This window comes from Tubulanus polymorphus, chromosome 2 (genome assembly GCF_964204645.1).
Source record: "Tubulanus polymorphus chromosome 2, tnTubPoly1.2, whole genome shotgun sequence".
NCBI classification, from domain to species: domain Eukaryota; kingdom Metazoa; phylum Nemertea; class Palaeonemertea; order Tubulaniformes; family Tubulanidae; genus Tubulanus; species Tubulanus polymorphus.
The window spans coordinates 14504181-14529220 of NC_134026.1; the positions used below are offsets into that span (position 1 = coordinate 14504181).

The following is a 25040-nucleotide window of genomic DNA, read 5'->3' on the forward strand; positions in this document are numbered from 1 at the left end:
CCAATATGGTATATTTTTTAATTTAAATTTGATTTCATCAGGATATTCTAAATCAACTACAAGGAAGTAACCAATCGGAGCATCATCTTTTAAACTCTTAATTGCACTTTTTCAATTCTTTTCAATTTTTTCAATTTTTTTTTATCATTTTCAACTTCTGTTAATACAAAATTTTGAGGTTGCGTCATTGCCCAACCATATGATTTATTTGCATCAATATATGATAATTAATGTTTTTCTTTTGCTTTAAAATGTCTATCCACATAACACCACCGATTCCACCTCGAATTGATTTTTCCAACAATAAAACCATATCGGGTTATTTTAGTAAATCTAATTCTACATTTGCATATTTTAAACCACATTGCCAGGTTAAACCAAGACTTGAATAACAATAACAAGGATCAACATTAAAAAGATTTAAATTTTTCAAATATAACTGCCAATATTATCATATCTGATTTTAAATATAAATCCACTAATTCACCAATATTTTTCATTTTAAAATGATTCAAAATATTCAAAGTTCTATTTAAATCATCACCTTTCACGTGTTCATTTTTAATTGATCACAAAATTGTTCTTTTAATAATTTTGTTTCATTAAAATCTTCGTGCGATTTATCAAATTAATATATATATATAATTATATCTTAATAATTTGAAATCGTGTTCACGTCGATAATAATATCGTGTTATTATAAAATCATTGTGAACTGAACTTTTTGCCCTGAAATTGCTTAAAATCTTAAACAATCAAAATTGAAATGAAATGTAATTTTCAGATGGTTTTGCCAATAATTTAAAATCTTATTTCCCCACATTTTCATCATTAATAGCGTTACATTCGTCTATTTCTTGATTAATTACACATAATTTTTCTTTTAATTGTTTTATAAATAAGTGAGTATCATATCCTATTGGTACGATATTTTTTTTTTGCTTGTAAATTACAATATTCATGAGCTGCTCCATGATTTTTTTTGCATTCTAATGATCATGATCTTTGTAACTTTTTCCTCAAATGAATAAAATCTCATTTCACAGTAACAACAATGAGTTACATAATTAAAACAAATTTCATCTTCTTTTGTCATAACTATATTTTCATTTTTGTTTAATAATTGTGCAAAATCATTTTCTTATTCTATAATTGTATTACAAAATTCATTTGCTACATTTTCACCACTAAAAGAAATATATTGACTTCTATATAATTCAGGATAATTTGATTTCATATAATTTCCATATGCAGCGGCAGCAGTGTTTTTGAAATTTTAATTTGTGTTTTTGAAATAATTTCTTCAGAATGCGTTTGAATATTATAATCCATTTTTTCATCTGATTCCATAAAACTTACGTTTCCAGAAATATTAACTTTTGAATATTCAACATATGTTACCAAATCCATTATTTGTTCCATTATTTCTATAAATTTTCTAAAAGCTTCTATTGGTGTACCTTTTAAAAATCTAAATATAATAGTTGCTGGACCAATTTTACTATGCAATGTTTTTAAAATTTCTATTGTATCCTTTATTTATAATGAATTAATATAATTTCTAACATTTTCCATATAAGGTTTATCTGAAATAGATTTAGTTCTTTTAATAGAATTTTTTATTTCTAATCAAATTTTGTTGATGCTTTTAGTGATTTAAGATGTCTTTTATAACTCCTTTTTATTATAATTCATTACAAACATCACATTTAATTTCATTCTAGCCCACTTGGGACTTAAGTCCCAGCGACTATTGCGTTCACTTTTCGCCCGTCGTCCGTCCGTCCGTAGACGGAATCCAGTTATTTTGGGAAATGGTTTGATCTTTGGGTTACACATGTATCTACCCTAGACACATCTCCAGCCAAAAAAACACACCCTGTCAGAATCAAGATGGCTGACTCGCAGCCATTTTTGTTCGCCAAAATCAGCACTTTTTACACATTTTTTAACTTTTTGAGGGAAATTTTGAAGACGCTTTGATCTTTGAATCCCCCCAGGGCCCATCATCATCAGAAAAAATTGGTCGATCAAAATCACGATGGTCGTCCTATGACCTTTTTAGTGCCCAAAAATGTCAATTTTGTCCCGAATTCTGAGTCCTGTAGCTTCTTACTCGTTTGCCATTTCTCATTGCAATTTGTGATATTCTTTGGAAAAGCTTGTCTTATACCTGAGGTATTTTTGATCAGCCAATTATGGTGCAATTGGCGGCCATCTTGGTGTCATCACTCGTTTGTAGGTGGGAAAAAGTTGTTCGACATTATATTGATACCTAAGCATAATTTGTTACGACAATCAATTAGAAAGTTGTAGGCTATAACGTGTTCTACGATTTAAGTGAGTTTCAAGGTCATTGGCTTTTGTATATGGCCACCAGTTGGCGTTGAATAATACAATAACTTTGTATTTCTATATTATATTCGTACCTATGTATATTTTGTTACCACAATCAATTGCATAGTTTAGTAGCTGATGACATCGTCTTTAATTGTGGTGAGCTTTAAGGACATAAGTTATTCTATATGGTCACCAGATGCATTAAATAGTAGAATAAGTTAGTATTTCCTTATTAGATTGGTACCTAGGCATATTTTGTTACCACGATTAATTGCAAAGTTGTCGTTCATTACATGTTCTATGATTGTGGTGAGTTTCAACTTCAATGGTATATGGTCACCAGGGGGCGTTAAATATCGAAAGTGTTAGATTGTTGAACATTTGAAACCACTTCCCAAGTGGACATAGTGTCGCTGGACCCCTAGTTTTTATATCATTTAATCGTTCTTTTCTTTCATTGGAATTTTCTGGAGTTTCAAATCTATAACATTTTTTTATGATTTGCAGATTTTTCATGATGAGATTTATCGAAGTATTTTTACAATATGGACAATAATATTCATTTTTATTAACACCATTTTTTTCTGTTTGGAACTCACGCTCTCCCATGTATAGGAAAATGAAAATTATTGAGTGGTGATGTGTGATTTGTCGTACTATCGTACTCTGATCTGAAACCCACTTTTTCTAATTACTTCTTTAAAGTTCCTTTCTAGTTTTCAAATTTCAAAGGTATCTTTTTTCCATTGAACTGAAAATTTTTTCATTATCTCTTTTCAGATAAGAATGCACAACATTTTATGAAACTAGTTGATAGTGCATGTGTCTTTGTAAACTGTAGCTCCCGATTTGCTGATGGATACAGATTTGGTCTTGGTGAGTTTAGAATTGGTGTTCCTGGCTCCTACAAATGCCGTTGAGTTTGTCATTAAGATCTTCATTTGCGTCTATGCCTTTTGGCAATACGAAAGAAACTAAATTCAGATATAGCTGCAAAGCAGCGATTACTTTTCTGCCTCACCGGATTAAAAGTCACCCTGGGAAGCGTAACAACCGATTTCACGAACTAGCTAGTAGATGTTAAGCTAAATTGCATCGCCCATACGTTAATTTGTAGACTTTCTTTACATGGATCACCACATGCAACGATAAACTTTACTTCAGAGACTAAACGATTAACTGAAAATACATAACTTCAACCAATCAACATAGACAATTGTTTAGTAGTTGAGTGAACAAAACATACTAAATGTAATAATGCCACAAACACCGGAAGGTGGAGCCACCTTGCGGCACACAATTGAACAAAATAGTATAGGTTCAACAGGCCAAATTACCAAAGATATATGAAGTATACAAGTAAAGGTAAGGGTGCACAATGACAGCTGTGAAAAAAGGCCATTTATAGACGAAACACTCCCCGAAATATAGCCCACAAAGCCACAAACGTAAAAACTGCAATCTTATACTTCAAAACTTTCAAAACACCATGAGAGAAACCAACTTCCAAGAAACAAAAACTTTCCAAATGAAATGTGCAAAAATTAACAAGAGAAACGTAGTTTACAAAGCGTACTAAGATTTCATCAGCTGTTGTTACCTAGGAATCAACAAATTTCCTGTTGTACGAAGTGAAGAATAACGAAGATAAGGTGCTTTCATAGTCTCCTGGTCTCAGCAGTTGCATGAACTAACCATGATTGTTGGATATTGCACTTGTGTACTTATACCAATTTTGAAACCGAACTTAACAACGTAAACTCGACAAATTCTAATTGATTTCAATAGGAGTAATTGTATTATTGTATTTTCATACCAAAGGTCGGAGCTCATAAAGAATGAAAATAGATTCTCGCACGCTCGAATTTATTTTTATTTTTACTCAGCCCTTCAAACTTTGATATGAAAATACAATTATACAATTACTCTAATAATTTCATATATATATATATGAATATCATTTATATGAAATTTGAAATTTCTAAAATCGATTTAAATAGAACATTTGTTATTAAAATGGAGAGTTAACAAGTACACAGTGAGAATAACAAATCATTCCTAGCTAGAATCGAAGATACTACGAATGCTAAAAATGTAGATTATAAATTTAAAAAGATAACAGAAATAACAATTTATAAGAAATATTTAATTACAAGTATTTAAACAACTACTTATAGATATGGAGATGTATAAGTAATTGATTTAGAATACGAAGGATTAAAAGAAAATAAATATAAATTCAGAACTTATTTACCAGATAGATTTCATAGATTATCTAGTGAAGATATTGAAGAATTATGTTCTAATGATTTCTATTTCATATATAAAGGTAAGAATGAAAAAATATACCATGATATAGATTTCGAATGAAAAAAAAATCATTTTTTTATAAAAACTTTGTATGATAAATGGAAGCAAATAAGAAGTACTACTGTCCAACATGTATAATTAGTATAGATGAATCTCAAAAAGCAAGACATAGTAAAACTAAATCTCACTTAGAAAATAGATTGAAATTAGAATATGAAGATGATATATTAGAAACTGAATTAGAAGAATTAAAGAATGAAAAAGAAATATATAAATGTGACACACGTAATCAATCATTCAGTAACAAAAAATATTATAAACAACATTTGAAATCTAAAAATCATATTGAAAATATTAATAACCATATTTTAGGGGAAGATTACTTTGACAGTTATAAAAAAACAAAGCACAAATGCAAGAATAAGACATACTCCAAATATTAAGAAATCATATATGGAAAATGTTAGATTATATATTAATTCATTAGATATTAAGAAAGATATTGAAATAACTGAAGCAGTTATATAGGTCCAGCAGCTATTGAATTTGGATTTCAATAGTTAAAAAGTTATATTAGATTACCATTTAAAACTTATGCAGTAATAGAAGTACAAAATGAAGATAATAAATGTTTTTTTTAATGGTCAATTATTAGTTGTTTACATTCTACAATTGATAATACACATAGCTTTAGAGTATCAAATTATATACCATTTGAAAACAATTAGTACACAATAGAAGTACAAAATGAAGATAATAAATGTGTTTTTATGGTCAATGATTAGTTGTTTACATTCCATTATTGATTATACACATAGCTTTAGAGTATCAAATTATATACCAATTGAAAATGATTATAAGATAGATTTATAAGTATTTGATTTAATTAAATTACCAAAAACAAATGGTAATAATATCAAACATTATAAATTAGAACCTTTATATCTATCGAAAGATTATGATTCAAATGACGTTATAGACATATTGTATTATGAGATTTATTATATGTGGATAAAACAAATTGAATTATTTTGTAGAATCTTAAAGTGCATTATTAGATCATAAACACTTATGTGACATTCATGATTATTGTAGATTAATTATAGACCAACCTAATATTGTAGACCAACCTGAAAAGATAAAATATTAGAAAGTACCATTTGTAATACATGTATATGGTGATTTTGAATCACTAAATAAGGAATCTACTGATCATGATAGAAAAGAAATATATTATAAAAGAAAGAAATTAATTAACTAATTCTAATTCTGATTTAATAGATCATTCATATCCTCCAATAACAAATTCATCAATCAGCTGCTGTTTTTGGATTATATATTAGATCTGATTATCCCGAAGAAATTAAAAGTGAATATCATAATTATAGAAATGAAAATGTTATTACTTATTTTTGCGACTTATTAATTGAATATGAAATAAAATGTAGTAAATTGTTGAATACAAATGAAGAAATAATTATGACAGAACAAGATAAAGAAGATTTTAGTTTTGCAGATAACTGTTATTATTGTGAAAAACTATTTCATTTAAAAGATAAAAAAGTAAGAGATCATGATAATTTGAATGGAAAATTTAGAGGGGCAGCACATGAGAATTGTAATTAACAAGCTAAGAAAATTAATTTTGTTCCAGTTTTATTTCATAATTTATCAGGGTATGATGCTCATTTATTTATAAAACAGCTATGCCTTAAAATAGAAGAAATTAATAATGAAATAGAAACTCTAAATTCTAATAGATCGAAAAATGTTGACAAAATACCAACTTATAAATCTAAAATATTAGCTAAAACATGTGAAGATTATATATCTTTCCAATTTGGAAGTTAATGATTTATAGGTTCGTATATATTTTTAAGTAGTTCATTCGATAATTTATCAAAATCATTAGTTGATGATGAATTAAAAATATTAAAACAACATTATCTAAATAATAATGATTTTCAATGGGGTTCACCATTTATCCGTTTGTGGATAGATGGCGCCAGTGTTCCTGAAGTTATTCCTTTTTTACAATGGTGGGTTAATACAAAGGAAAAATGTTAATGAACTTAAAGCTGAGCTTCAGAAGCGAGGTGCAAGGACAACAGGTCGTAAATCGAATTTAATAGAAAGGTAAGACTGAAATATTACTTCCTGGGAATAATGAATGTTTATCCTCTGATCTCACTTATATTATAACCAAATCAAAGCTATTACGAAAGAGAAGCATTTCTTGTACTGAACATTAAAGAAGGGAGCATGTATTTTTATATCATCTGGTGGCAGCACTTTCTGGTACTCATAATTAAATTCATTTTTTTCAGGTTGGAGCACTACGAGCGCAATGAGAATTTCTATAATGAACCCATTCTTCAGCCAAGGGAACTAGTCCCAAAATGGCCATCAGATGTAACTGGCTTCAAACAACTTTGCAGTGACCACAAAGACAGTTTGCCAAAAATTACAGAAGACAATATTCGCGCCTATTTTAAATATAGATTAGCCACTGATAAGGAAATGACGAAGGACAATAAAGGAATGGAAAAAGCAAAGTTGCTGCTTGAATCAGATAGAGTGGAGGCGTGCAGTTTCTTACCAAATACTGAAAACACATATTTAACTGGTATAGTAAGAGCTGCTATGAAAAAAAGGTGTTTTAATTAAGATATATGTTTTTTCAAAATTTTAGAATATAGAATAAGATTTGAAATTCCCCAACAGTAACCCTACATGTATTTCATTGTACAGGTTTCATATTCTGTGAAAATCAACCTTAAAAAATAACCGGAGAAGTATTAAATAGTGACTGCGAGTGCCCTGCAGGTCGTGGGCCACATAGCACATGTTCTTTGCTTCTTGTGGTTGTTAGATTTACCGAAACTGGGGACTTGCCAGTTGGAAAAAGTTGTACAGAAACCCTACAGTCGTTCCACCAACCAAAGAAATCATATGATGCTAATGAAAATAATAAAATAGTTCTAATCTGTCATACATAAGTCCATTCGTTTTAAGTCCACATAAAGTCTCAAATAATAATATAAACAATAATGATAATATTATTACTATAATTAATTGCATGAAATAAGAATGAAAATATGAAACCAAGGACAAAATGTTCAATCAGCATAAATGTCTTTTATTTTTAGGATCTCCGATTAAAGCTGAAGATCTGCCGTCAACCAGGAAACCCAATTTAGATGATCCACGGCCAGTTTTCCTGAGATATAGAGAGTGTTTTAAAGATCATGTGAGAAATCTGACAGTAAACTATGTTAGAAATACTGGCAAGGATATTCCACTGAGATACTTATATCCACCTGCTAACCTGAAGATGGCAGTCCATGACCACCACTACTTACAAAAGCCATTAACAGAATACTGGGTACTGGACTCTCTGCAGGTACTTATTGTGAAAAATAAGATTTCATTTTCAAGTTTGCATTGTGCATTTAAGAAAATAAGAAGAATCAAATTTTTTCTTTTAATCCGTTTACGTAGATATCTCGAGAGGAAGCAAATGAAATTGAAATAAACACCAGAGAACAAAGTGCTTCATCGTTATGGTTTGATGCCCCACACTGGAGAATCACTGCCTCAAGATTTGGCGAAATTGTGAAAATGACAGAAAGGCGTGATACAGAGAAGCTCTGTGTTAGTTTGACATCTCTATATAATTTCGATACAGAGGCTACGATTCATGGACGCCAGTTTGAAAATGTAGCGATCAAATCTTTCGAATCTAAGTTTAATTCGAAAGTTCTACCATGTGGTATTTTTATCCGGCCTGATCTACCTTTTCTTGGAGCAACACCTGACGGCGTTATTGATTCTCAGCACATAGTCGAGGTGAAATGCCCATTCAATGGCCTTGATGCAGAAAAAATCAATGTTGTTGATAGTAACTTCACATTTCTTGAAATTGTTGATGGAACCTTGCAACTCAAAAAGAACCACAACTATTATACTCAGGTTCAAGGTCAGATGCACCTATCTAGGAGGCAAATTTGTTATTTCGTCGTGTATGTATTTAAAGACTTGTTTGTTCAACAAGTAAAGTATGATCAAGTGTACTGTGAAACTATTCTCATTCCGAAGCTCACAGAATTTTTCAATGAACACCTTGTAAAGCATATTGCCGAAACTCTAACCTCCGCTTAAAATTTAAAACATGTTGTTAAATGTGAATAAAGCTGCAATTTTATTACTAATATCTTTTCATCTTTTATGCTAATTTTCCAGCAATAGATCGTTTAAAATTACAAAACGTGAAACAGATGTACAGAATCCTTGAACCAAGTAATACTCTTGAATGGAAAAGAGGTTCTTGCAAAATTTTGTACGTTTTGGCCAACCCAATAATTCTCTCGACGTGTATGCGTTTTGAAGCAATTCTACGATCACGGATGACTTCTTCAGGATTTAACTGGCTTTTACCCTGTAAGAAAGTCGGGATATTACAACGAACATCAATCGGCGCGAAGAGATCTTGACAATTGAGGCCTCGGTCGGCCATGAAACTATCACCAACGTCAAACATTTTAGAATCTTTTGATACAAGTGAGGAACGCTCCAAAATCTGACGATCACTAGTTGAACCAGCATAGCATAGCTAACGTAGGAAACAACTCCACGTGGAGATATTCCTATCATTGATTTCAGAGTGTTTTTGTTTTTGTAGCTGGAAAATGTGGCAGATTGAGCCACTACATTACTTGGTTTATCTATAGGTATTTCCGTTGCATCAAGCGCAACTCTGGTAGACGGGAAACTTTTCTTAAAATTCAATGGCATATACTTTTCCACCAATTCTTTGCTTGGCCAAACATCGATTTCCTTAAATTGAAAATAAAGGAAAATAATCCACATGTAAATGATGTTTGAAGCTACACTTTCACTTATGTTGAACATTAATGCAAGTTCATAGTCGTCCTTAGCTTGGCGTAACTTCATCATTGTCAGAAAAAAAAACTATCCGGCGGATCGTGGAGTTTAGATCTCTCCTGTAGATGGTAGGCAGCTGGCCCAAGTATATTGAAAACGTACATGAAATGCTCGAAATCGTCAAAACCGGTATAGTACTGCACAGCCCTGCTGTTATCCTTGAAATGATAGATAGAATATGTTTTGCTTCGTGTTTTATTTTCAGAATGGAGCATTGGACAGCACAATCTATACTAAATGAACTTATTGTGTCATCTTCCTGAGAAACAGGACTGGGGCAATCGGTGATAACTGTTTCTTCATGTTGAATGTCTATAATATCAGGGACATTAATGGATCTGCAACTGCGTTTTTGGGCTCTTTCTTCTCCAGGTGTACCGTCTTGTTCTTTGTTAAATGGAAAAATGGATCGAACGGCATCTTTCTTCAAAATTTTCATTTTTTCTGAAAGATAGAAAACAGTTTCCATAATTCTTAATGCCTGAATGTCATCTCTGATATCTAATTCTAATGATAAAGTATAATACAGTACGTATGTTGTTTAACAAAGTCAAACAGGAATACAAATAATTTCTACAGCAGTCTACATCTTTTGAATAGATGTGTATTTATTTTTACAGCACTGTAATGCATGGAATATTGGAAAATAATAAATAGTTCCCTCACCAAGTGAGGCCGATGAAATAATACTCTACCGGTCGGTAAAAAATTTCTCACTGGTCCTACATCTTGTGTGCTTAAAAGCAATGAGGTGTTCTTTCAAAATGATATTATCCACATGTAAGTAAAAAAATTGAAATTAATCATAATTTTTGTACTGACCGAGTAACCCGGGAGGTCTGTAATCAGACGCCTTGAAGTGGTCTGAACAGACAACGCTGTGTTTCGCAGGACACCACAGTTTTCTCATTTTTTCGTCAAGTCTCTCGATAGCTATGCGCCACTTCATACACAGTTCTTCATCCGATGGAAATTTATGGCCTCCTTTGTTATTTTTACAATGAGGCACGCTACAATAGGTCGGCATTTTGACACAAAAACGGCCGAAGCGCGTTCCGTTCTCGCGAGATGTAATACCCGGAAGTAAAACTAGTAACCAAGGGAACACTGGTGCCATCTCGTGGTAAACTAATTGGCGAACCCCATTAATGAGATATAAAGGTGCAATACCATATTCTTTTTATAAAAAATCATAATGATTTTGAAATAACTGGAATTTCAAAAGATCAATTCTATGGTGAATTGAAAAATGAATATGTTAAAGAAGATATAACATTAGGAATTTGGAATCATTTTGGAATGAAAAATCATGGTGAATTAATAGATTTATATTTGATGTATTATTACTATCTGATATATTTGAAAGATTTAGAGATATATATGTAAGTTATTTTAATATTGATCCATGTCATTGTTATTCAAGTCCAGGAATTAACTTAGGATTGTAGATTAAAATTGACAGATATAAAAATGGATTTATTAACAAATATAGATCAATTATTATTATTTGAAAAATCTATAAGAGGAGGCGTTTCGGGTGTATTAGATGATAGATATTTCAATGTAAATGATAATCCTGTTATAATTTATTATATATAGATGCAAGTAATCTATATGGTTGGGCAATGATGAGGCCTCAGCCTTATGGAGTATTTGAAATAACTGAAAATTTACAGAATCAAAATATTGATGAATGTGATTGGAAGAAAAGAATTCTAGATATTGCAAATGATTCTGATACCGGATACTTCTTTGTTGTAGATTTAGAATGTCCTGAAAAAAATAAATCTAAATCTAGAAGTATAGCATACTGCCCAGAAGATAAAACTGTAAAACATAATGAATTATCAAAGTTTTAAAAAGGAAAGAAACCTGAAAATCATATACAGAAAAGTTAATGGTGACTGAGGAACATAAATATAAATATAGCTGCTAAGCAGCGATGACGGGTTTTCTGCAAAGCCATTCAGAATGATGGGAATTGTAGTAAATTGAAATACCGATACCGTACATTGAATAAAATGCATTGACAGATTCGAACCTAATATGCAACCACTGTGTAAACGTCAAATATGATCCAGCTTTGAAACCGAACATACGCGGACGTACAATCAACAAATATGAATTTATTTGACCAGACATTTATTTTGGCATTCAAACATACTGTATTATCACCATGCTTGAAAATGGATCTGTCCTATTAAGAACTCATCGTAAGCACCAGCTGAGTCGATAGATTGAGTGAATTTACAGATAAGAACGTATTATGATTTGGAATAGATTTAAGAAGTTAATCTTTTTATTGATATATATTATTGATATAATATTTGAATGAATACATATATTGTAGTGTAGATTTAATCTATAAATAATGAATTGATTTGGTCTGGGTTTCCGGCTGATGTTGATTTTGGCTTTTATGGATTGCAAATTCTATAGTGATAAACAATTTATACCTGCAACATGTGTGTAAATCAAACCTATTACACTAGTTGCGTGTGTTTCCTAATAAACGGGAGAGTCACTCTTGATCTGAGTTATTGGAAAAATAATGTTCATTTGGTTATAGAAATTCATTGCCTTTTTAAAAATTATATAGTAATATTTGTTCTGTCCTAATTTTCATTACTGTATGAACCAATGATATGCTTTGTAAATATGATGTAATAATACAAATTTGAGTTTGAATTAAATTTGAATATGAGAATCAAGCATAACTTGTGTTTTTTCTACTTGTCTTACTTGTCCCTCGTTAACAGTTCCAGAGTTTCAATTACAATCAAATCCAAATTGGCTAAAAAGTACATCGGACTAAATGAAATGAACTGAAATGAACTAAATGAAAGTCACTGCAAACCTATTCCAGTGTTGTGTCGATCGTGTTGAATCACTTTGCTTTTGAGTTGAAAGAATCAGATCTTCTATGGCGCAACATCGGTCGAAGAGAGATATCTTGGTGTTGACTGTCCTTGACCATTTAACTTCATGTGTTTATTGTACATTGGAATCAGCATCATACCCATTTGAACTGCAAAATATTCGGGTGTTCGAACTTCGCTGAATCGCTGAACCGCTGAAACGCTGATTATTATATTAATTTCGCTGAATCATTGAATTTATTCTAAAATACGCTGAATCTATGTAAATCTTACACATTCTAAAGACAATTAATTATTTGATCGATTAAATGAGAAATTTCGTTACATATTCGAAAAAAATCCAGTTAGACGGACTACGGTAACGTCCTTCGGCGATGATCACCGGTACTTCGGGTCATGTAAACTTGTACCATAGAATAGAAACTGATACAGGTACATGTACAACCGTGGCGTTCGAGCGGTGAGAACCATTTTCTCTGTGAAGAAAGTAAAGGGCAATATTTAAGCAATAGTTGTATCGCCGATCGGTGGTGTTACATGTGATACATTCAACAGAGGAATTCCCATTAAAACAACAACTGTTTAAACGAAAATGATCACATATGATTCTGCGTGAGTTTTATTTAACCTTACAGCTTTAACCTTATCATGTTTAAAATTTATTGTTCCATTGTTTGAATGAACCGGAACCGAATTTACCAATTATGTATTTCGATTTAAACAAAAAAAAAAGATCTGAAAAAATCTTACCCTTTTCTCACCCTCTTGACACTTATCCTCACCCCTCTATAATTCTTAATTCAATATAATCCGTCGTAAAAATAGAATTTACGACTGCTTTACGACGTCGTAAAATAGCCACTTCGTACTTTATTCCATCGGCAGTCTGTTCGACCGTCTGAATTGAATTGAATAGGGCAGGCCTAAATTGAATTAGAATTAATTAGTTCAGCAGTTAAGTGAATTCAATTATCGTACAATCATCGACGTCAATATCAACTAGAGGTATCAATATCAAATATAGAGTTTGCAAAACATGAATTTCCTATGTTATTCATAATAATCTGGCAGAAACGAACGAGTAGATAAAAACAGATAAACGACGTGGAGAAACGATTGAAATTAAATTGTTGAGTGCTGGATGTAATAAAAATGAACTTACGTTTTGGTCCTGGCCCGCGTCCTCAAAGCGTTTTTATCTTGCTCTAAAAGCGTTTCTATCGTCGAATATGGCACCACTTATATGATATATTATTTATTATACATTGTTCATTATACAATTGTTTGAAAAAACCAGTGAAATTAAATGTAATGATAATTAACATAAAATTCAGCGGTTCAGTGATTCAGCTATTCAGCGAAGTTCGAACACCCTGAGAATATTAACACGCATAAATATAATAACTCATACGTGTAGTAACAAGGCCGAACCAAATTTCCTAAACCTTTCAGCAAAAAAGACAGACATACTAAAAAACCTATGAATACAGGTACTTTATTTGATAACATAAAATTTTATTTGACGTACCAGCAGAGATTAAATTGTTGACTGCAGGATGTAATAAATATAAACTTACATTTTGGTCCTGGTCCGCATCCGCTAAGCGTTTTTATCTTGCTTTGAAAGCGTTACTATCGTCAAATAGACACCACTTATATGATTTATTATTTATTATACATTGTTCGTTTTACAATTGCTTGAAAAAAATCAGCAAAATTAAAAGAAATGATAATTAACATAAAATTCAGCGTTTCAGTAATTCAGCAGTTCAGCGATTCAGTGATTCAGCGAAGTTCGAACACCCAAACTATTCATACAACATAAAAACCTACAGTACATGTATACAGTAATCAAACTTTCACCGATGTTGGATATTTGAATGAACGTTAGGCTTATTTCAGTATTCTAAAGCAGGAAATAATAAGCCCAATCAATAGGCCGATACCCATGGTACTATTTTATAATGCGTACAGCTGTACCGTACACTTATCAGTCAAGATTGGAGAAATCGGTATACCAAACATACGTACAGCAAAATGTACAGGCCTACAATGATTTCTGGTATACAAGCCGTGACCACATGAACCTTTTGGATCTAGGTTTGACTATTAATGTCAGCAGGTAAGAGAAGGCCCGAGTAAAATTTAATTGCACCGCTCAAATCAATTAGCCTTTCTGCGTGTGAATCACTGTATTGTTTTGAAAATAGGCCTATCGAGTGAATTAGTGCATAGACTGAATTAGACTTTGGGCTAGTCCTGACCAAATCCTCTCCATGTTATAATGGCACCAGTTATAGTAACATCAGGGCCGACGAGAGGGAAAAAGTTGTGTTTGTAGTACATAGGCATGGTAGGCTTATCGTACCCTCTTGATACTTAAAACGCTGTTGTTACATGTACGGTGATTTCTACAGGTTAGCCGTATGTGAGTACGTTGACGCTCAGACTTGCAAAGTTGGGATTCGAAACCAAACGAAAAAAAAAAATAATTAGTAAGTAGTAGTCCAGTGATTTTACCCACTGTGCCACAGAACATAACTGCAAGGCGGATGAAATTTGATTTACAAATAGCCTAGCCTCACCTAACCCAAACTCTATTCTTTCACGCATGCGCGATTGCAGATTATAGGAACTCACGTACGGCGTTTGTAGGGGATGCACGTACGGTTAACCGGCGGAGATCACCGTACATTCACGTACGGGTAACAACTTCGTACTTAAAATGGTATTGGCTACTAGGAACTCACGTAGGGCGTTAGTAGGGAACTCACGTACGGTTAACCTGTGGAGATCACCGTACAGTCACGTACGGGTAACAGCTACGTACTTAAAATGGTATTGGCTACTATATAATAGGCCTATAGGCAAATAAATACCGGTAGGCTTTCTTACTTAGCTTCCACACTTCACAACCGAACCAACTGACCAACCAGTATATTTTAGTCCCAGTACGCACCAACCGGCACAGGCCTAACACTGTTTGTCATCTGTGTGTCATCTGTCATCTGTGTTTGTCATCGTAGTAGGCTATCGATAATCACCTGATACTTATGTGTCGTTTGTTTTCTCTCTGAGACGAAAGTAATAGGGAATATGGGGGTTAAAGTCAAAGGTTTGAAGGGTTTAAAAATAAATTCGAGTGTTCGAGAATTTATTTTTCGACTCTTCGACCTTTGGCTTGAACCCCCATATTCCCTATTACTCTTATAATATTCATATATATGAATATAAATAACTTCTAAAATTGATTTTTATAGAAGATTTGATATTAAAATGGAAGCAAATAAGAAGTACTACTGTTCAACATGTGAAATCAATATAGATAAATCTCAAAAAGCAAGACATAATAAAACTAAACCTCACTTAGAGAATAAATTGAAATTAGAATATAAAGATGATATATTAGAAACTATATTAGATGAATTAAAGAATGAAAATGAAATATACAAATGTGATACATGTAATCAATCATTCAGTGATAAAAGATATTATAAAGAACATTTAAAATCTAAAAGTCATATTAGAAATATGAATAATGATATTTGAGGTGAAGATTATTTTGATGATGATAATGATAAGAAACAGAAGACAATTAAAAGAATAATAGATAAATTAAACAATAAAAGGCCATACATGGAAGATGTTAGAAATTATATTAATTCATTAGATAATAAAAAAGAAATAGAGATAACTGAAGCATTTAAAAGTGATATTGGTCCATCTGCTATTGAGTTTAAATTTCACAAAGGTAAAACATTAGAAGAAAATAAAAAACATTTAGAAAATATGAGAAATATTATAAAAATAATTACTGATGTTGAATACCCTAAAATTAGCATATCGGCTAAAGTTAAATTTATAAAATCTGAAGATAAACCGATGTATAATATAAATTCTCATTCACAACATATAATTTCAAAACAACATATAGATGAAAAATTATATAAATGTTATAATGAAGTACAAACTAAAATAGAAGAGAAATATTTTGAAGGATCTGGTTTAATATTTGATGAAATAATATTTATAACTTTACATGTTTGTAACACAAAATATAATAAGTTAACTAAATCGAAACCAATTGATGAAAATAATTTATCATATTATAAAGATGATAATATAAATGGATCAAGTTATATTAAACTACCATGTAAAACTAATGTTGTTATAAATGTACGAAATGAAAATGATAAATGTTTTCTATGGACAATAATTAGTTGCTTACATCCAGTTGAAGATTATAAACAACATAGTTTTAGATTAATACATTATAAACCATTTGAAAATAATTATAAGAGAGACAATTATCCTGTTAGAATTAAAAATATCCCAAAAAATAGAAAGAGATAATAATTTAAAAATAAATGTATACGATTTAATCAAATAACCAAAAACAAAAGGTAATAATATTAAACATTAGAACCTTAATACCTATCAAAAGATTATGATTCAAATGGTGTTATAGATATATTATATTATGAAAATCATTATATGTGGATTAAAAGAATTGATTTATTTTTCAAATCAGAAAATGATCACCATAAAATATATCTATGTAGAAAATGTATAACTAAATTCAGAAATGAAAGTGCATTATTAAATCATAAACAATTATGTGAAAATCATGATTATTGTAAAATAGTTTACCAAATGAAAAGGATAAAATATTATAATTCAAAAAACATGATTACAAGAATAAGGTACCATTTGTAATATATGGAGATTTTGAATCATTAAATAAAGAATTAACTGACCGAGATAGAAAAGAAATATATTATAAAAGAAAGAAATTAAATTCTAATTCTAATGATGTAATTGATTATTCAGATCCTCTAATAACAAATACTATTAAAAAGATTCACCAAAGTGCTGCAGCTTTCGGGTTATATATTAAATCTGATTATCCAGAACTAATCAAAAATGAATATTAGTATTATAGAAACTAAAATGTCATCAATCATTTTTGTGACTTATTAATTGAATATGAAATCAAATTTAGTAAACTATTAGATACAAATATAGAAATTATAATGACAGAAGAAGATAAAGAAGAATTTGAGTTTGTAGATAAATGTTACTATTGTGAAAAGATATTTAATTTTAAAGATAAAAGAGTTAGAGATCATGATCATTTGAATGGTAAATTTAGAGGTGCGGCACATGAGAATTGTAACTTACAAGCTAAGAAAATTAACTTTGTTTCAGTAATATTTCATAATTTATCAGGGTATGATGCTCATTTATTTATCAAACAGCTGTGTCATAAAAAAGAAGAAATCAATAATGAAATTGAAAGATTAAATTCAAATAGATCAAAAGATAAAATACCAACTTATAAATTTAAAATGTTAGCTAAAACCTCTGAAAATTATATATCTTTCTAATTTGGATGTCTAAGATTTATAGATTCATATAGATTTTTAAGCAGTTCATTAGATGATTTATCAAAATCAATAGTTGATGATGAATTAAAAATATTAAAACAACATTATCCAAATAAGGATGATTTTCAATTAAAGAGATATAAAGGCGCAATTCCATATTCACTTTATAAATCACATAATGATTTCAATATAACTGAATTATTAAAAGAACAATTCTAAGATGAATTAAGATCCGAATATGTTAAAGATGAAGTATATAATAGAACATTGAATATTTGGAATCATTTCAAATTAGAAAATCATGGAGAATTAGTAGATTCATATTTAAAATCAGATGTATTATTATTAACTGATATACTTGAAAGGTTTAGAGATGTAAATCTAAAATATTTTAATATTGATCCATGTCATTGTTATTCATCACCAGGTTTAACTTGGGATTGTGGTTTAAAATTTACAGATATAAAAATGGATTTTTTAACAAATATAGATCAACTATTATTATTTGAAAAATCTATAAGAGGAGGAGTTTCAGGTGTATTAGGAGATAGATATTTCAATGTAAATGATAACCCTGGATATAAATTATTATATATAGATGCAAATAATCTATATGGTTGGGCAATGATGGAACCACAACCTTTTGGAGATTTTGATATTAACTGAAGTTTTACAGTATGAAAATAATGATAAATTTGATTGGAAGAAAAGAATTCTAGATATTGCAGATGATTCAGAGACTGGTTACTTCTTCGTTGTAGACTTGGAATATCCCGAAGATAAAAAATTTAAATCTAGAAATCTAGCATACTGTCCCGAACATAAAACTGTTACGCATGAAGAATTATCAAAGTATCAAAAAAGAATTAAACCTGAAAATCATATTCATACAGAAAAGTTGATGGTAACTCAAGAAGATAAATATAATTATGTAGTACATTATAGAATTTTAAAATTCTATTTGTATCAAGGAATGATTCTAAAAATAGTACATAGATATATTTCATTCAGTCAATCTAAATGGTTAGAAAAATATATAGATTTTAATACCAAACAGAGAACTAAAGCTAAAATTGATTTCGAGAAAGATTTTTTCAAGTTAATGAACAATGCATTCTATGGTAAGACTTGTGAGAATATTAGAAATGGAAATTATAGTGAATTAGTTGGTAATGGTAGAAGAATTAGACATTTACAAACATATCCTAAATTCATTGGTAACAGAATATTTGATGAAAATTTAGCCGCAGTTAAAATGAGAAGAACTTCTATGAAATTTAATAAACCAATTTATGTTAGTGCTTCAGTTTTAGAAATATCAAAGTTACTAATGTATGAATTCTATTATAACGTATTACAACCACATTTTGGAGAAAAGCATATAGAAATCTTATATTTTGATACAGATTCTTACATATTAAAGATTAAAACTGATAATCTAACAAATGATTTGGAAACATTAAAACATTATTTCGACTTTAGTAATTATCCTGAAGATCATGAATTGTTTAACAATGATAATAAAAAGGAGCCCGGTAAATTCAAAGATGAATTAGGTGGTGAAGAAATGATAGAGTTCATTGGAATTCGATCTGAAATGTATAGTTATAAAACCAAAACTCATGAAGCTAAAAAGTTAAAAGAAATAACCAAAAGTGTAGTAGAAAAGAATATTCATTTCAAAGATTACATCAATTGTAAATTTAATGAAGAAGTTAGAAAACATAAGATGAAATGTTTAAGATCAGAAGATGAAATGTTGATTGAAGAAATGGAAAAAATAAGTTCCATTCGATGATAAAAGATATATTCTGGATGATGGTATACACACAGTCGCTTATGGTTGTAATTTAGATGAATACTTAAAGTTCAAAAGAGAAGAGACAAAAGAGAATGAGATTATTAAAAGAATTCTAGCATGTTAATCCAATTCTAATAAAAATATGTATTATAAATGGAGAGTAAATAAGTACACAGTGAGAACAACAAATCATCTCTAGATAGAATCAAAGATATCACAAATGCTTACTCTGTAGATTATAAATTTAAGAAGTTAAATGAATTAACAATTCATAAGAAATATTTAATTACAAATATTGATACAGTTTCTAACAAATATAGAGATAAATTAGTTATTCACTTAGAATGTGAAGGATTAAAAGGAAATACATATAAATTCAGAGCATATTTACCAGATTTCATAGATTATCAAGTGAAGATTTAGAAGAATCATGTTCGGGTGATTTCTATTTTATATACAAAGGTAAGAATGAAAAATGGCACCATGATATAGATTTTGAATAAGAAAATATGTTAAATAAATGGTAGAATTAAAAGAATATAGAATATTTGTTGATTCAAGAAGAGTTACAAATTATAAATCACATAATTTACTTGTACAATTAGATAGAGAATTTAAAAATTGTGTTGATTTAAAATTAGTTAACGTAAGTTTATGTAATTCTTTTTATAATATATCGGGTAAATCTTTTGAACATAGAGCCTTTTTAATTTTTGATAAAAATAAAGATGAATGGTCCTATATATATATTCAAAACTGGGGTTATATAATTTATATACATTATCGCAAGAAATTAATAGAAAAGCCTGGCACAAGTTAGGTAGTAATTCCGGGTTTAGTATTAGATTTTTCAAAAGTGAGAGCTCAGATAGAATAAAGATAAGGTTGTCTAATAGTGAAAAATATAAATTTATGGTAAAAAACCTATAGCTAAACTGATGGGAATTCCTCCAGATAGATCTTTTCCAAATATTGATGCTACACCAAACTTAATACCTTACACGCATTTTTATATTTATTGCAATTTAATTGATCCTACAAAGACATTCGGAGCAACTAAAGATATAACTTGTAATTCTAGTATATCAAATATTTTACCATTGAAGAATGTTACAGAATTTTGAATGCATTAAATTATAATTTAACATGTGATTTTAAGCCTTGTATTTCACGATTTAATAATTTCAGATTAGAAGTAAGAAATCATAATGGATATTTAATTAATTTAAATTTTCCTGTAATTTATGAATTAGTTATAAGATGTAAAGAGTAATTTTTTCACTATATACTGTTTTGCAGAACCCGGAACAATCGAAGTGGGGGGTGGACTTGGTAACTTAGACGGCTGGGCCATGACTTTCCTGCAAATAACACATCTTTTGACACAGTGTTTAACATATTGCCGTATCTGTGGAATCTACACTCTTTCACGAATTTTCGCTACGGTAGCATTAATGCCAAAATGTAAGACATCAAGATGTGCCTTATGAACGATCAAACGAGCTAAACTAGAATCATTGTGCTTGAGAACTGGATTTTTACATTCAAAACTGAGATCTGCATTTTGGATGCGACCTTTGCATCTTATCAAACCTTAGGACTCTAGAAATAATTGAAGTTGACTAACTATAGGAAGTTTCTTGTTCGAAATTCCTTTCAAACGATCAATAACTTCAGCGAAGTACTTCATCTGACAATTTGTAAACCAGTAGCCTTCAGCATTTTCAATTTCTGACCTCGATAAATATGCGAGAAGCGATTACTCTTATCACCACGTAAATTTTTTGCATAACGTCTGACGTATGCAGCGATTCTATGCAACTGCGATGATGACGAAAATACGTTTATACCTATAACGTCGACCGCTTGCGGATCGCGTTCTCGTACCATTGAATTGTCAGTTGAAGTTTTAACTACTGATAATATATCAACATTAGGCTGAGTAGGTTGGTCATTTTTGTTGTCTAACCACGGTGGGCCTGTAAACCACAGATCATTTTTTTTTAAATCGTTAAGTGACAAACCGCGGGTTAGACAAATCCGCCGGGTTTTCTGCTGAAGGACAATAGTTCCAATTCTCAATTAATGTCAACTTATGAATCTCACTAGTTCGATTATTCACAAAAGTGGATGATTGGAAAGTGGATGATTGTCGTTCTGATCTAATCCACCCTGACACTATTTGGCTATCCGACCACATGTTAGGAGGTAATTTCTTCTCTAGAGCTACTTCATCTGCAGAGCGAATGTGATTGCACAACCTTGCTGCAACATTTGCCGCCATTATTCTATTTTTGGAATTGTTAGACTCTTTATTGGTGCAACGCGAGATTTTGCAACAACAAACGTCATAATTCAGATAAACAGACGCACCATAGGCTTTGCTACTCGCGTCGCAAAACAAATGTGACTCAGATTTATCATAACAGGTTAGAATTCTACGAGGTATCGTCAAAATTATGGATCGTACGGTCACTGGTGTAAGAATACCAATTGGATCGAATACCGTTGCTGACTTTTTGAGTATAAGCCGTTTAGTAATAGGCGAATCGCTTATGATCTGACGTAATGGGAATTTCAGAACATCTTGATCTACATTTCACATCAATGCTAGAACGTTTACATCTCTACATGGTTCCAAAATGTCATCATTTATGGCTGATTTATTCAACACTTCTGAATTCGAGGACCAGCACCGAAAAATGAAATTCGCGGCGGATTTCTACGAACGACACGATTGGTGAAAATTCACAATATCCGACTGTGACATTAAATTCGTTATCACATTATTGACCTAACAATCTCGAGAAATCTGACCAAAATATGGTTTATCTGAATTGTTTAAGTGGTACAGCAGAGTGCTATTTAACATAAATGGGCTGCACGTAGCGCCAAACAAAACTCTTTTGAATCTGAGAACGTCTAACGGAGCTTTAAGATCAGACAAATCAATTAACCAGAAGAAACTAGTTGCATCCCGATCAGCTTCACGTTAGGCTGCGTGAAGAAAAGCCTCTCTATACCAGTTGCACCACAGTAATCAAATAAACAAAATATATATATTATTGACGTTATATCGCTGAGTGATGCAGGACCTGATTCTAAACAGTCATTCAGGCTTAGCGAGTTTTTAGACTGTCGACAACTACAGTTGAAAACAATGCGTATCGGGGTTATTGCCGACTGCCTAAACACTGCATGATGAGGTATATAATGTTCTACTCCTGAAACGATTTCTGGATCTGGTACCTTTTCGATAAACTCCTGTTCGAGTTTATACTTAATGATACCGTGGTATTTACTGAGTACTGGTGATTTTGACAATCTCTTAATGAGAGAATGTGTAGTAGAAATAGCAATACCGTGGTTGGTGGGTAATATCCCGTGATCTAGTTTCCAAGGAGGTTTTGCGTAATATATACGGACTCCATTCTCGATTGAGTTAGCGAAATAATTCTCCAAAAACGAATTCGTAGTTTCCGTCGGTGGTTCAATACCCAAATTTTCCAAAGACCAGAAATTTCGTAAATCCATGATATCATTATGAGTAAGAACATGTAACATAGTGGATCTGGAATGGTCGTGCACGGGGCGGGTTCGAATCCCACAATGCCTGTGTCGGCCTGTTTACTGGAGTGCGGCGCTTCTTTGAGAATGCGTTCTTCGCACCACAGTGTGAACAAATAAAAATTCGAACCAATAAAATTAATAAATCACAAGTAATAAAAGCTCGACACAATAATTAATCAATACGGTTTCGGCACCAGTGATACACCGGTCACAATCCTCTCTTTAATCGTTATCTATAAAATACACGAGTAAGGCCCTGGCGAGAGAACGTGTCCGTGCACAAATCCGAATGAATAAATTGAAATACCGGATGATAATCATGAAGATAATATATTTTATTTACCTTGAACAAAGAATGATTTTCCTAATCCCTATTGTATATGAATCCATATCGTTCCGAAGCTTCTCCTGTCCTGCTGTCGACACTCGTCTTACTAAGGTACAGATTCTCCCCTCTCTCTCGATAGCGGCCCCCTTTTGTAGAAAGAACCGGCATTCTCAGAATTCCGATTCTCCCACGCAGGGTCTTCCGCTTTTTGGCAAGGAGCAGCTACCCAATTGTCATGACCGTTTTTAGTTACGGAAAATTTAGCCCTACTGATTTGCTGATCTAAAGGTTTTTTAGAAACTGATTTGCTGATATAAACTTTTTCTTCCAACCCTCCTGTCATGACGCGTTGTGATTTACTCACTCCTTGCTAATCGTTGTTAAGAGAGCAGCTATTGTCTGTGAATTACCAACGAGCGCATACAGACAACAGAAACTTCAGACAGCTAGTTTTAACATTTAACACAAATTACTGTTTCTAAAACATTAGCGATTATTAACAATTTGTTCTTAAACAACATCTAGATTACTCAAATTAAATATCTTTTCAAAACGTTGTTTTCTTTTCTAATTACAGTACAAATTCATCGTTTCTTTTTTAATTATTATAATTAACTACGATTCGGAATACATTGTGATTGATTATCAATTCTTAAATTATTTGAAATACTTATACTAATTATTTTATCTACAATTTAACTAATTCTATTTTAATACAGGATAAGCAAAACAACCACATCTTCCTAAACTTCCGGTTTTTCCTTTTACGGAAAGTAGCCGGGAATATCATCAAGTATCAGCGTGATCCCTTCACGAGCCTCATTATAAATACACTCCATTGTTCCTACCCAACCAAATATGGTTCCAACTATTTAAAAGTTTTATATAAAGATTTTCTGAATGTTTGCCAGATCTCACAGCAGAAGAACCGAGAAAGAATTGTTATTTATAGACTGATTTATGGTTTGCGTTGGTAGATGAAAGCATCAAACAAGAACTTTTGTAATTCTTACTACTTGTACGTTCTTGTCTGACGGCTTTAACGTAACCCCCACGCATACGGAAACAACATTAAGAACATTTCTAAATACTAAGAAACATTTTCAAATACTACGAAAATCTAGCTGTGGATTAACACTCCCTATCCAGTTTAAATTTCGTCCCGAAATTTTGAATTTAAACCAACTCGTGAATATCCCGCTGATACCTCTAGAACAAATCCTGAAAAAGAACATTAGTAAACAATTCATTATAACGAGTAACTATTTCTTAGAGTTCGACACTACAACGCATATTAAAGTTCATGATATAGTTTATCATAAAACCGCATTTAAAGTTCTGGATACCCAATCGGAAAAAAGTTCATTCGAGACCGCTGTCCCGCACACTAAACAGTCGAAAGTTAAGCACAGAACAGTTCACAGCTTGAGTTTAGAATTTACCGCGAAGTGACGCAACAGCTACCAGACACAACAAGGTAC

The 25040-nt window shown here is 31.2% G+C and overlaps 1 protein-coding gene and 1 pseudogene across 1 annotated transcript in view; one reads left to right on the top strand and one right to left on the bottom strand.

Moving 5' to 3' along the window:
* Positions 1-25040, top strand: part of LOC141898436 (delta-1-pyrroline-5-carboxylate synthase-like) — a 377354-nt gene that overhangs the window by 319440 nt on the left and 32874 nt on the right. Inside the window, exon 14 of the mRNA XM_074784307.1 lies at positions 3121-3216. Within this exon, the coding sequence (XP_074640408.1) occupies positions 3121-3216 (96 nt within the window). The remainder of the gene's footprint in view (positions 1-3120; positions 3217-25040) is intronic.
* Positions 8876-9809, bottom strand: LOC141900823 (uncharacterized; annotated as a pseudogene).